The sequence below is a fragment of the Emys orbicularis genome, chromosome 2 (assembly GCF_028017835.1).
Source record: "Emys orbicularis isolate rEmyOrb1 chromosome 2, rEmyOrb1.hap1, whole genome shotgun sequence".
NCBI lineage: Eukaryota > Metazoa > Chordata > Testudines > Emydidae > Emys > Emys orbicularis.
In genome coordinates this window covers 269,899,524-269,913,145 of record NC_088684.1, presented here as the reverse complement: position 1 = coordinate 269,913,145, position 13,622 = coordinate 269,899,524, and the positions used below count along the sequence as shown (strand labels likewise).

The 13,622-nt window shown below is 41.9% G+C and overlaps 1 protein-coding gene across 2 annotated transcripts in view; it reads left to right on the top strand.

The window, feature by feature from the left end:
- Positions 1–12,954, top strand: part of NRP1 (neuropilin 1) — a 142,677-nt gene extending 129,723 nt beyond the window's left edge. For both annotated transcript variants that reach the window (XM_065398538.1, XM_065398537.1), the window contains exons 15-18: positions 5,023–5,294; positions 5,789–5,882; positions 7,999–8,055; positions 9,278–12,954. In XM_065398538.1, the coding sequence (XP_065254610.1) occupies positions 5,023–5,294; positions 5,789–5,882; positions 7,999–8,055; positions 9,278–9,570 (716 nt within the window). In that variant the 3' untranslated portion in view covers positions 9,571–12,954. The remainder of the gene's footprint in view (positions 1–5,022; positions 5,295–5,788; positions 5,883–7,998; positions 8,056–9,277) is intronic.
- The last annotated feature ends 668 nt before the right edge of the window (positions 12,955–13,622 follow it).

Genomic DNA, 13,622 nt, shown 5'->3' with positions numbered 1-13,622 from the left:
AACCCATGGAACTCTTTGCCAGAGGATGCTGTGAAGACCAAAACTATAACAGGATTAAAAAAAGAACTAGATAAATTCCTGGAGAATAGGTCCATCAGTGGCTATTAGCCAGGATGGGGAGGGATGCAACACCATGCTCTGAGTTTCCCTAGCCTGTTCGCCAGAAGCTGGGAATGGGCAACAGGGGATGGATCACTTGATGATTACCTGTTCTGTTCATTTCCCTCTGAAGCACCAGGCCTTGACCACTGGCGGAAGACAGGATACTGAGCTATATGGACCATTGGTCTGACCCAGTATGACCATTCTTATGTAAAAATTAATTATAATAATAAAAATGTTTAGTACAGAAAGTCCCCAACATAATGACCTCTTAAGATAGCAACGATGTGAGATAACAACCTTGGCAAATAATGCATTTTAAAAATCTTGGCCTACTAGGAAACATATTTATATAAGTTTCCATTCCCAGTCACAAATCTAGCATTCTGGAGCAAAGTCACTAAAATATAGTCCATCAAACATATGTTTATTTAACGTGCCCCTCACTTTTCCCTCCACCGCACCCCACTCACCGGTGTTGTCCTTGGTCAGTGGAGACTCAGAGTTCAGAGGTGCTTTCACGTGAGTACACCTCCCAGGTCGGGGGCAAGAAGGCACCTCGCTCGTTCCTCCAGCTGCTCGCTGTTCGCTCTGACCACTGCTGTTTGTTGTGCCACCATTCACTCCACCTCTTTGTTGCCAATGGCCCTGCACAGTCACCTTCTGCTGCCACCTGCCACTGTGACCTCTGCAAGTTGGTCTCTTGAGGTTCCACCCAGCTCTCAGTGATTTCAGCTGAGCTCTCAGTGGGGTAACCTCGTTGCTAGTGCAGTCTGGGCTGTCTCTTCCACAGAAACACTGTCCCCACAGCAGGACTAAGCACTTAGACCCGATTATCAGTGATTTCAGCTGCAGTGGTCACTTAACAGAACAAAAGACTATCTATGGAGCCTAATCAGCTCTGTCTTTAACAGTGGAGAGGGACAGGTCCCCACCCTCTCTCTTGATGCCCTCAATCAGCACAGGCTAAGTACAGTTCTACTGCCCTTTACTCATACAATAAGAACAACAACATTTCATTCCCCCCGTCTCCCCCCGCATTCAAGTGATTTGTAACCCAACCCCAGCCAAAATCTATCACTTGGGCAACACAGCTCTGTTTGCTGGATACCTCAGTAGATTAGATGTGAATGTAAATACAATCTGGTCCTGAAGCCTTTCCCCCCAGCCCCAGCTCATCACTAGCTGTCAGGGAGAGCTCATTTAGACTTTGCTTACAAATCATCATTTGAAATTATTAGGTTGGCCAACATCACCGAAATGAATGCACTGACATTGTCATAAAAAACAACAGCTGTATAAGGAAGCTAGTCTATGTTCATACTTTTCAAATCTATTATACTTTTTCAGATACACGTATTTTATCATACACAGTATATGCTTTTAAAGTGTGTAATAATGTTTCAATTTCAATTCAAATTTCCAAACAGTCACTAAATTGGCATGTAACTAGTTCACAAAACTGGGGGGGGTGGTGGTGGTAGGGAAATCATTGGTGGCTGCACAGAACTGCAGTGATCAACAAGCTGATCAGTATCTGAAGTCACTAAAGTTAGGCAATTGCTCTTCCAGAGTTCTTTATATATTATGGAAGAGAAATTCTTAACCATTTTGAGTCAAATTCTGCTCTCATTTGCACATGTATAAATCTGGAGTAACTCCCCTGAAGTCATGTTTACTTCAACAGCACCCTCCCTGAAGCAATTGCTTTAAGACCGCAAGGCCTGCCTCACATGACTTCAGCATACACATGTGGTGTGAGGCCTCCACATAGTTATATTTGGACTGACTTCTTCCCAGCCTAATCAGTCATCCTAACACTTCAGTCATTTCCCTTCTCCCCACCTCCCCCCCCCCCCGCCCCTCTGGATTTCCCAATCACCACCCTGTAGGCATACTTGCACATGTATATGTTGTAGACCAAGGATCTCAAACACGCGGCCCGCAGGCTGCATGCGGCCCGCGGGGCTCTTGCGTGTGGCCCGCCAAGCTCCTCGCGCCCCCCCCCGCCCCTCTGCCTACCCACAGGATTGCCCCCTGTGGCGTTGCGAGCCCCGCGCCGCTGTCTGAAGCAGCTGGCAGCACGCCCCTTCGGGCCAGGGGGGGGAAGGAGGCAGAGGGCTCCTGCATTGCCTCCTTCCAGGCACCGCACCCCGCAGCTCCCATTGGCCGGGAACAGGGAACCGCGGCCTATGGGGGTTTCGTGGGAGATACCTAGAGGAGCGGCAAGAGCAGTGCACGCCCGGAACCCTGAGCCTCCTCCCTCCCCCAGGGGCTTCAGGGACAGGGTTCCAGCTGCTTCCTGGAACGGAGCAGCGCAGGGCCGGGGGCCAGGGCAGGCATGCAGGGAGCCTGCCCTAGCGCCGGTGCGCGCTGCTGCCACCCCGGAGCCGCTCTAGGTAAGCGGCACCGGGCTGGAGCCCGCACCCTGCACCCCAACTCCCTGCCCTGAGCCCCCTGCCACATCCCACACCCCTCCTGCACCCCAATCCCCTGCCCTGAGCCCCCTGCGACATCCCACACCCCTCCTGCACCCCAACTCCCTGCCCTGAGCCCCCTGCCACATCCCACACCCCTCCTGCACCACAACCCCCTGCCCTGAGCCCCCTGCCACATCCCACACCCCAACTCCCTGCCCTGAGCCCCCTGCCACATCCCACACCCCTCCTGCACCCCAACTCCCTGCCCTGAGCCCCCTGCCGCATCCCGCACCCCTCCTGCACTCCCTGCCCTGAGCCACCTGCCGCACCCCTCACCCTCTTGCACCCCACCCACCAACGCCCAGCCCTGAGCCCCCTGCCGCACCCTGCACCTCAACTCCCTGCCGCACCCTGCACCCTTTCTGCACCCCCTGCGGGCAGCATTGGGGTGGGGACTTCGGGAAAGGGGTTGGATTGGGGCAGGGAAGGGGTGGGAAGAGGTGGGGTGGGGCAGGGCCTAATGGAAGGGGTGGAGTGGGGGCGGAGCCAGAGGCAGCGAGGGGGGGTGTCAGTGATGCGGCCCTCAGTTCAATGCACTAGTCCTCATGTGGCCCTCGTGGTCATTTGAGTTTGAGACCCCTGTTGTAGACTGAACAGAATGGAGGGCTGGGAGAAACATTCAGGCATAGAAACCTTTGCTTGAGAAGCTGAACAGAAGGAATCACATAATTTTCTTTTGGTTCATCCTGGCTCCTGTGCAGAGCTCTTCCAAATCTTGATCTATCCTGCATCCCCTTTGGACAGGGTATCTGACTGAACAGTGATTAATCTAATAAAGCAGAAACACCCCCTTGTCACATTAGAGAGGCCAGTTCTCTCCCCTCTACTGCCTTTAGCCCCTGGCTCCCACTGCTCTCTTCTTTCTTCCTGGTTCAGCTTTTACTGTCTCCTCCCTCGCATACTTCCCAGAGTGGCACGGCTGGGCAGCCCCCATTGGTCCAGTTTGGAACACATTACAACACCCCAACAAAACACTCCAATGAACATTGTTCAAAGGTACTTTAGGGTATTAATATCACTACACTGTACAGAAATAAACACCAATACTGAAAATATAGCCTTGTTCTTCCAAAGCCTTATGTTACATACAACCTTTGCTTTTTTTCTTTTCTTTTGTTTAAACACTGGATATGTGCATGGACAGATATTACCTAATGCAGAATTCAGGTGTTATATGCCTTTATTGTTCCTTTTCTCCCTCCTACATTCAAAATGACTTAATACTAATGAGAGTAAAATGCCATTTGCATCTCTTCATATGCAGAACTACATCTGCAATCACAATGCATTGTTACCTGATCTTATGTCCTGCCATCTGAGACGTTTGTAGAAATCTATTTTAGAGGTTTAAGGATTATGTACCAGATCCTGGGTTGGTGTAAATGGACATAGCGCCAATGACTTCCATAGAGATTTTCTGATTTACACCAGCAAAAGGTCTTGTCTTATAACTGTACTGTATATGAACTATAAACTAATCTTTGTTGGATGGAAATTAAAAAATATAATCCTTTGTTGGATGGACATTAGAAGAAACATACGGGTATAATTTTGTTACCCAAACTGAACAAAATTTCCACATTCTTCTCACTTAAAGTCATTAAGACTGGGATTCCTAAAGGAGCCTAGGGGAGTTAGGCACCCAAATCCCAGCACACTTAACTCACTTGCACTCTTTGGAAATCCCAGCACATTCTTGATATTTTGGGAGAGTGTCTCACACAAATATATTGAACCAAAATTCATCCCTGAAATCAATCGAGTAATTCCAGAAATTAATTTGTCCAGACATTATTTATTGTGGTTCAGTTTTACATTGAAATCACTTCTGCAGCAATGTTTGTATTTCAGTTCCTGATGTCTAACCATGGCTATTCAAAATGGTTTTATATTTCTATGTTCTTCCTAAACATAGTCCTTCCTAAACACTGTCCTTCCTAAAAAAAATAAACACTGCACAATTTAAAAACAGAGTTAAAATAGTCCTTCACACAATAATTGTAGGGCAAGCCAAGGTGTATTTATATGTAGACTGGTGCACCATGGATGTCTCTTGTCAGTAGGCATACACTGAAAAACAGAACACTTATTGTTGTAATGAACGTGTTTGAGTCTCCTTTCCTGGGCAATTGTGAATGACCTCTGCATGCCTTAGCAGTGAACATCAACCATGGTGCTACAGTTCAGTTCACTATTAGACTTATACATGACCCTGGTGAATTACAAAAAGTCATTAGCTGTGATTTACAACAAAAGAAGTTATTGCTAATGTATGTATTTTTTTAAATTCCCAAGGTAAATACTCCAGCTAGCTTAACAGTGTGACTCTTGACAGATAAATCTGGAAGAGAACAGAGTGATTTGGAATAATTTGGTTTGTTAGACTAACAAAAAATGAAACTTGGTCACTGTTTCTAATACACTACTATTGTGACAGCAGGAGATGGCAATTTCATTTACTCACAAGCTGACGAAAACCAGAAAGGCAAGGTTGCACGGCTGCTAAGCCCTGTGATTTACTCTCAGAACTCTGCCCACTGCATGACTTTCTGGTATCATATGTCTGGGCCCCATGTTGGCACCTTGAAGATCAAACTGAGATACCAGAAGCCAGATGAATACGATCAGGTTCTGTGGATATTGACTGGACATCAGGGGAACTGCTGGAAAGAAGGACGTGTCCTTCTTCACAAGTCTGTGAAACATTATCAGGTAAGATCGGTTGGATTTGTTCTGGGGCAACAGAGTCAAGGTCTGAGAGATTGTTCTGGCTATATTTCATATGAGATAGTAGAAAATGTCAAGGAACAATTTTTGTAAACACTATTGTAGCTGCATGTGGGATGTCGTTGCCGTGACAATAACAACAGTGGCATATTTCAAGGGATTCTAGATGACAGTAATACAATCAATTTGTTGCAGAAGGCTAGATGAACTGCTTTACAAATCATTTGTCACCTTTTGTAAAGTTTTCAGCCTCACTACATCTATTGTTCTCAATTTAAAAGTCTTTAGAAAAGGTGTGAAATTACATAATGCAATATTGGTATGCAAGAAATATTGACCAAAAACAAGTAAGGTATATGCACATGTGACATCATGTGAATTTAAGCTGGATGCTTTTTTAAAGAACTGTTTAAGAAATCCTGAACACAGTTATTGGGTATTAACACTAAAGCCAATGTGAAATTGTCTAATTTTGCCAGGTGGTTGTTGAGGGAGAAATTGGAAAAGGACATGGAGGAATTGCTGTAGATGACATTAATATTGACAACCACATAGCACAAGAGGATTGCCGAAGTAAGTATGACTAGCAAGAAATCACAAAAGTCTCATCCAGAACACTATTCATCCTGCTCTAATGGCTGTTGTTTTGCTAAGAAAGAGTTATATCATGCAATTGATTTATTTATTGATTATAGTGAGAGTTTTGCACTCTGAACAAGGTCATGATGTGGCCTACTGCATCGGTCTTTACTCCGCCAAAACTCCCAATTAAGTCAAGGACTGCATGGCACCATCTTGAATGAAATAATTCTGAAATACCAACCCCTAACTGAGGATACCATTCCAAGATGAGGCAACAATATAATCACAGAAGACAGAAATTAAAAGGCCTTTTAGATCATCATGTTGCTAATCTTTTAAGTTTCCCTTTGTATAATTTCTTTGTTCTAATTGATGTTCAGAATTCCAACCAATTTAGTATAATCAGTGAACATGAACATGCGACTTACACCCTCTTCTAGATCATCAGTGGCTATATTGTATCAGACTGATCCTCACAGTGATCCTAGCCCAGCCCCACTAATCACCTTCCCCAAAGTTTAATGCATTTATCATTACCGTTTATTTACAATATTTTAGTCAGTTTTCAAAATACACACTAAATGTTCCTATCTCTGCCAATATGAATTAATATTTATGATAAGATTTTGCAAAGCACTGTATCACCTGCTTTAAGAAAACCCAGATAGATCACAGCTGCCAAATCTGTAATTCAGCATTGGTTGTGACCTGCTTTCCCTAACTACCACCTTCTAGAGGTGTGGAACACTGAGTGATGTAAGAACATGGCACATTCAGCCTCTCAGTGGGAAAGATGGATATTTATATCTGGGAGCATCTGGACAGTTCAGACCTTTAATTCCAGATCAGTCTCTAGTTACTCCATTCACTAATAACTCTATGGGTAGAGCATACTGCAGTTACTCTGGCAGCAATCCCAGCTGTACACCAAGTGCAAAGTCCTGCCCCCACCCCGTTGTCTTTTAAGAGCCTTATGTAATGATGCTGCCATGGGGGATGAGGAATAGAACCCAAGACCTTCAGCCCCAGTTTCTGTCATTTGAGCTAACATCATAACCTACAGTAAGCTCTTATCCTCTGTGTCCACTAGCAGGGGACAAAACTTAGCCAGCATGTTACACATACATGCAGGAGTGCTGCCAGCTTTTTTGCCGCCCTAGGCAGCGGAAGGTCCCGCCCCCGAAATGCCGCCCCTGACAGAGGCGGCGGAAGGTCCCGCCCCCAAAATGCCGCCCCCGACCGAGGCGGCAGAAGGTCCCGCCCCCAAAATACTGCCGACGACCGGGGCGGCCAAAGATCAGGCTCCCGTGGTCGCTGCCCCCCAATGTTAGTGCCCTAGCGACTGCCTAGGTCGCCTAATGGGTTGCGCCGGCCCTGCATACATGCAGTAAATCCATTGTGGCTTCACTGCAGGAGGATGGGGCAGGATTTGAGGAAACTATACACTCCCTACATAGTGTGGAATGCAGCTGTGTGGGGCACCCTGCATGCTGTCATGCACTGGTTGTTTAGGACAAGCCAGTTCCTCCAGCAACCTCCCCCATGTTAAGCAGGACATTAAGACCATAAGCCAAGCGACAGAGCATCTCCTGTCCCACACTGTTGGCTCTGTTGGGGAGGATAACTCCCTAGTTACACCTCACCCCCAGTTCAGTTACTCAGGCTGGATGCTGGTCAAGGGATTTTGAACTTTGAGTTCAAATCAAGAGCCCAATCCTGTAACCCTTACTTACACAAGTAGTCCCACTGCAGTCAATGGAACTACTTTTGTGATTATTACTTCTCTGATTAAGGGTTGCAGGATTGGACACCAAAATTGTAAATACAATGAATGAGATGCTAATTTCTCATACTGATTTCTCTTTCCCAGACATGGAAAACCCCTGCTGATAACTCTAAAACTGTGCCAAGATTGGGCGGAGAGGAGTTTTTAAACCTTTCTTTTTTCTCCGTTAATTTTCAAAGCCCCATAGTAATGAACAGCTCTGTCAAGCTGACATAATGATGCTCTGACACAGAAAAATCTGCAATACCATTATTGCCAGCATGATAGTCAATCAGTGTTTGTAACCCTAATAATCAATGTCATTTCTCTTTGCTTCATTAGAATCAACTGATGTGGAGAATGAAATAGACGAAGTAGACCCAGAAATTAATCAAACAGGTAAAAATGGTCTTGTTGTTAAAATGGAATAAATTAAAAGGTGCATTTTCATGTGAATTTTAGTATTTATTATCATCCCATTTCACTAGATAAAATTAATCATATACAGTATTGAATATTTATGATTTATCTGTATATGCCATTTATATTTTGCACAATATAAAATATATCTAATATAGTTAAAGAGGTTTTAAATACGTATAAATAATAAGCGTCCATCAGATTGTAAAGAATAATAGCATAAAGCTACTCATTCTAAAGCTCATCATATAATGCAAGCCTGGTTAGAATTTTCTTGTCTATAAGTGATCTCTAGAGCTGAAGGAAATAGTATAATTTATGTTCATACCATACCTGGGTAATTAGGCTCAAAACTCTCCTGGCTAATAATTTCTCTCAGTGCACTGAAAATGTAACTTTATGACCAATCTACCAAAGCAGTGCAGTTTTCTCCAGCAGTAATAATGATAGTTCTAAATACATTGATCTCTCAACATATTCATTAAAGGTATCATAATTGTCACATTAACCTGATAAAAGAATAGCCCCAATATGCTCATAGTTTGCAGTCAAAAAGGCTAATCCTGCTTCCACTGAATTCAATAGAAATGTTACTATTGACTGAATGGAAGCAAGATTAACCTAGAGATCCCTTTCAGTTTTTACTGTAAAGCTAGCAGGTTTTATAGACTCATCATATCTCTGTAATAAATCCAGATAGAGATGGGGGAAGTCATTGTGCCATCAACTGAATATTTTACATAAGGTGGCAGAACAAGTTCATGTGTAAAGTGCTTTTTCCCCTGTACCTGTCTCAGGGCCTGATTCTGATCTCTGGAAGCCAAAGTAGTCACATTTTACAAAATGACAGAATACTGACAAAGGTGAACACTGCCTTCTTGAAACTGGATACCAGTGATTCCCACTGCCTCACTCAAATTCTGAGGCAGAAGAATAATACCCTAAATGAGCCACAACAAACTCAGAGATAAGAGTCCAACTTGAAATAGTATCCGGGCCATACTGTAGTTTTTACCTATAAATTATCTCCCCAAAGAAATTGGGTTTTCAAACTATGCATCGATTTTTGTCAAAGCCTAGACATTCTTCCTCCAAACCTCACCTCCATTCCCAAAGAGACAAGTGCATTCTTAGTCTGAGTTGCATATACTCATTGTTATACTCAGTCCTGTGAATGCTGCAATTATTTATTCCATTTCAGGGTTTACTCCTCAGAATCATGAGAATGAAGACCACTACAGTGATAATGTCGCAAGGAAGCAAGGCAATGTGCTGAAGACCCTAGACCCCATTCTTATTACTATTATAGCCATGAGTGCACTGGGGGTGCTTTTAGGAGCCATCTGTGGAGTCGTCCTGTATTGTGCCTGTTGGCACAATGGAATGTCAGACAGGAACTTATCTGCACTGGAGAATTACAATTTTGAACTTGTGGATGGTGTAAAATTGAAAAAAGATAAACTAAACACACAGAATTCTTATTCGGAAGCATGAAAGTAAAAAGCAACTAAAGAAGTTTCAAGAGAATTGGAATGGAAGGACATAACGTGATTGTGCTGGGGAACTGTCGATCTTCTTTTACTGTATAGGCTGAAAAGTGCGTTGATAACGCTGAGCCAAGCTTTTCTCAGGAGCTTCAATGAGTGTAACTGATAAACATGGACAACAATCTGTGTTAACAATCTGAATCATGTACAGTCTGCTTTTCCTGTTGGTTTTATTTGGAGTAATCAAATGCTGGTGTTGAGACCAAGTATGATTGACTTATAGTTCATTTTCTCTTTCTTTTTCTCCTTCTCTCTTGTTTTTCTTTTATGGATAGTTTTATTTTTATTGTGCAAAATCCGAGATGCTGTCACAAAGTGTATTCAGTGGGGTCCTTTTGATGGACATGCTGTCTGTAGCTCAGTGCCCAGAAAATATTGGAGTAACGGCAATTTAGTGGACTCCTGCACCTGTATTTTGTGTATAATTGCTCGTGTTGTGCGTAGGCAAAGAAGGGTTAGGGTGTTTTTGAAGAGTACTGTAGCATCAGTACTGATTTAGTGTGTCAGCTCTGTTTACGAAGCAATACGGTCAAATTTTATTGATGTTTTTCAGTGTTGTACTAAACTTTGTGCTTGTGAATTCCATACAAGAATATGTGCCATCATCAGACACAACTGGCAACCGAGTGTACTGCCTAGAATCTAAACAAAAAGTCCTTGGCACTGACTAGTGTATGTCCTCTCAAGTGCCTTTTTGTTTGTACTGCTTCTCATTGTGTTAACATTAAGTACAGCTCTGTTTCCCTCCAGTTAAAGCCCTTGTCTTTAATCATATTCTGGTGGCTCCCTGACTAAAAAGAAAGTATATTTTAGTGTAAGAAAGTAGCCTCAGAAAGGCAAGGGCTAATCATATTTGACAACTTAGCTTGATTGTTCTGCTTTCTGTATTTCAATTTCATGTCTCTTGACCCTTTTGTATAAAGCTGCAATATTCCCTTTTATTGTTCTTTCATATAGAATGTATTTTCAAATGTAAACTCTCTCTTTCTCTCTCTCTTTCTCTCTGAGTAGATTGCATAAGCATTTGCCATTGTAAAGGAAAGAAAATTGCAGCTTTAACTTGCTGGAAATGGCAAAGGATTTTACTAGACTTTGTGTTAAAAAAAAAAATAAGGGAAAATTCGTAATCCTCCAAAGTCGAACTTTGGGTTTCTTGTTAACAGCATAAAGTGACAGTATCTTTTTTCCTTAGTCATGAAACATGTATTTTACCCAATCCAAGATGCCTATTAATAGATAGTTACAGATGGGGAAATTATTACAAATTTCCTTATTGAAAGATTGCCTCCAAAACAAGAAACATTCCCCTCTCCTGGTTCTATTCTCCCCTTGAAGTGTGTATGTATTCATGCTAATCAGAATTACTCATGGGTACTGGGGGCAGAATAAGATCCCACATTGTACACAGAACATGAAAGTTTAGGCCAGATTATATCAAATTGTGTCCAGGTCTTTTGGCTATTGGCTACAAGTGAGTAAGCAGCTCTCTTTATAGGGCATACTGCTTCTTTGTACCCCCAGCTTTTTGGATAGATACAGCTGGTTGAATAATGTAAACAAATATTCACAAATAATGTGTTTGATGATTGATGTGACAAATTTGTCAAATAAATTGTTCAGCAAATAATACTCAGCCACTTATGCGGCTGGGCCAACAAGGTAAGAAGAAATTAGTTACAGAGGGCAAGATTGTCACTGCCCTTTGGTATCCAGGTAGGGGAGTAAGGGTGTGTGAGAACCATCCCCATAGCCCTTTCATGGCCTGGCTGATCACCATTGCAGATTAAAGTGTGAAAATGGCCTCTTGCACAAGCAAGTGTGTGGGGAGTGGGGCAAGAGGGGTGGAAATGGGCAGAACATTGATACCAAATGCCCCTAATATACCAACCAGTGGATTTATTTCAACACAAAGGTGTTGGGGGAAGTGCGTCCCAGTAAAGCACTGCAGTAATTTGCTTCCTCCTTGAAGCAAAGTGGAACCAGGGAAAGAATTGTGATTTTTAGGATGCATAGTTCTTTCCCAGGGCTGCTTCCATAGGACAGCTATGCAGCATCTCTATGCAGGGCTAGGACTAAGTACGGTCTCAAACTAGCCCTGAATAATTTAAGTGATAAATGTAATCAATATTCATCAGATAAGTGGTTCCAGGTATATTATTCAACCAGTCCTAATGATAGACCAGAAAGACTTACAGAAAATCCATGAGCATCCTTGTAACAGGGCAGTGGGGATGAGAAAGTGTAAGTATTTTACAATAAGACAAAATAGAAAAAAAAACTATTAGTTGCTAATACTATGAACTCCTTCAGGAACATAAGAAAAAGATAGAAAGCCTTCAAAAGGTAGAGATTTAGGGTGACATCCTGCCCTTATTCAAATCACTGGCAAAACTCCCATTGATTCCAACGGGGCCAGGATTTTTATCCGTCATGTTCAACTCATACAGTAATCTAACCATATTGGTATCAAGGCAGCTAGTTAATTATCCCAAAGAAGATTGTTTTTCAAAATTGTTTTCACTGCACTTGTATCACAGTAGTGCAATTTAATTGCATTAGGGTCTGTTCTTCCTTAGATAAGAAAATGTACATTCCATTAACCTACATGTATGTATCGTCTTACGAAAGAAATCCAAATTTGGGGGCCTGATCCAAAGTCTTTCCAGTAATTTCAATGGATTTTGGATCAACTCCTGGTCTTGGTGTAATCTGAATTGAAAAACTTGTTAAGAAACAAAAAATAATACATCTCCCTTGGGTATCTGGCCCTTATTATCAAAATAAGAATATAGCACTGATGATCTCATTTCTCTGAAGGTGATGGAATGAAAGTTGCCCTTCAATAAAGGAAAAATGATACTGCAACTTTACATTGAAAAAGTATCTTGCACTGATAAATATATTTAAAAAATTATATGTTTATAAAGTTATTAATTTGTAAAGGCAGTGTTACAAAATGTTCAGTTTATATTGTTTTAGATTGTTTCATAATTTTAAAGTGTAAAATAACATATTTTTTTCTTTATTGAAAAACTATAAAAATCTTCTGTAGTAAAATGATTTCATTTTACTGGTATATTATTCCTTCATGTTTTGTACCATCATAAAATTTTGTGCAAATTTTTTTTACAGAAATTTTTATTTTCTATGACAATATGACACTTGTAAATTGTTGTTTCAAATGAACAGTGAAGCCTTAACTTTAAATGACATTTGTATTCTCAGTCACTAAGTAGCATAAAAACCACATAGAACTGAACTGTAACTTAAAATTTCCAAACTATGACTACTACATTCCAAAGAAACAGTTGAATTAAACATTTTCATAAAATATCCCATATCTGATGCCTTTTATTATGCCTAGATGAATTGTTTTTAAAATAGCTTGTCTTTTTAATATCTTGTAACAAGCACAATATATTAATAGAGTCTCATTTGCTAGAAGAGAATATCACTGCTTAGAATAAAAGGATGAGACACAATATTTTGCTAGACTCAATCTGCATTAACTGAAATTGAACTCACAAGAGCCCCAAGGCTGCCACCATTATTCACAAGAGTGAAATCCACACCTTTGCAGAAATTCAGCAAAGGGATAATGCACCACTTAAGGTCTATGGCCTTGATCCTGCAGCCTGATTTGCGCAGGTGGATCCAAACACCCAGTGCAGAATTCTTTTGAAATCAACGGGCCTACCCAGGTACAGTGTTCTGCTCATGCAGCTCAGATTGCAGGATCAGGGTCTAGGGGATTATTCATCTAAATGCAGATTGCTTATATGAGTAAATGTTGCAAGAGCAGGCTCTCAGGGCCCAATCCTGCAATCACTGTAGTACTGAACTTCCACTGATTTCAGTGCAAATTTTGAGTACAAATCGCCTACAGGAATAGCAATATTGTCAAGTAGTTTGGGCCCAGACCTTGCATAAATTGCAAGTTGTATATTTTATTAGCTATGCCCTTCACATTATATTTAGCCACGTTTCTTTTTAATATTG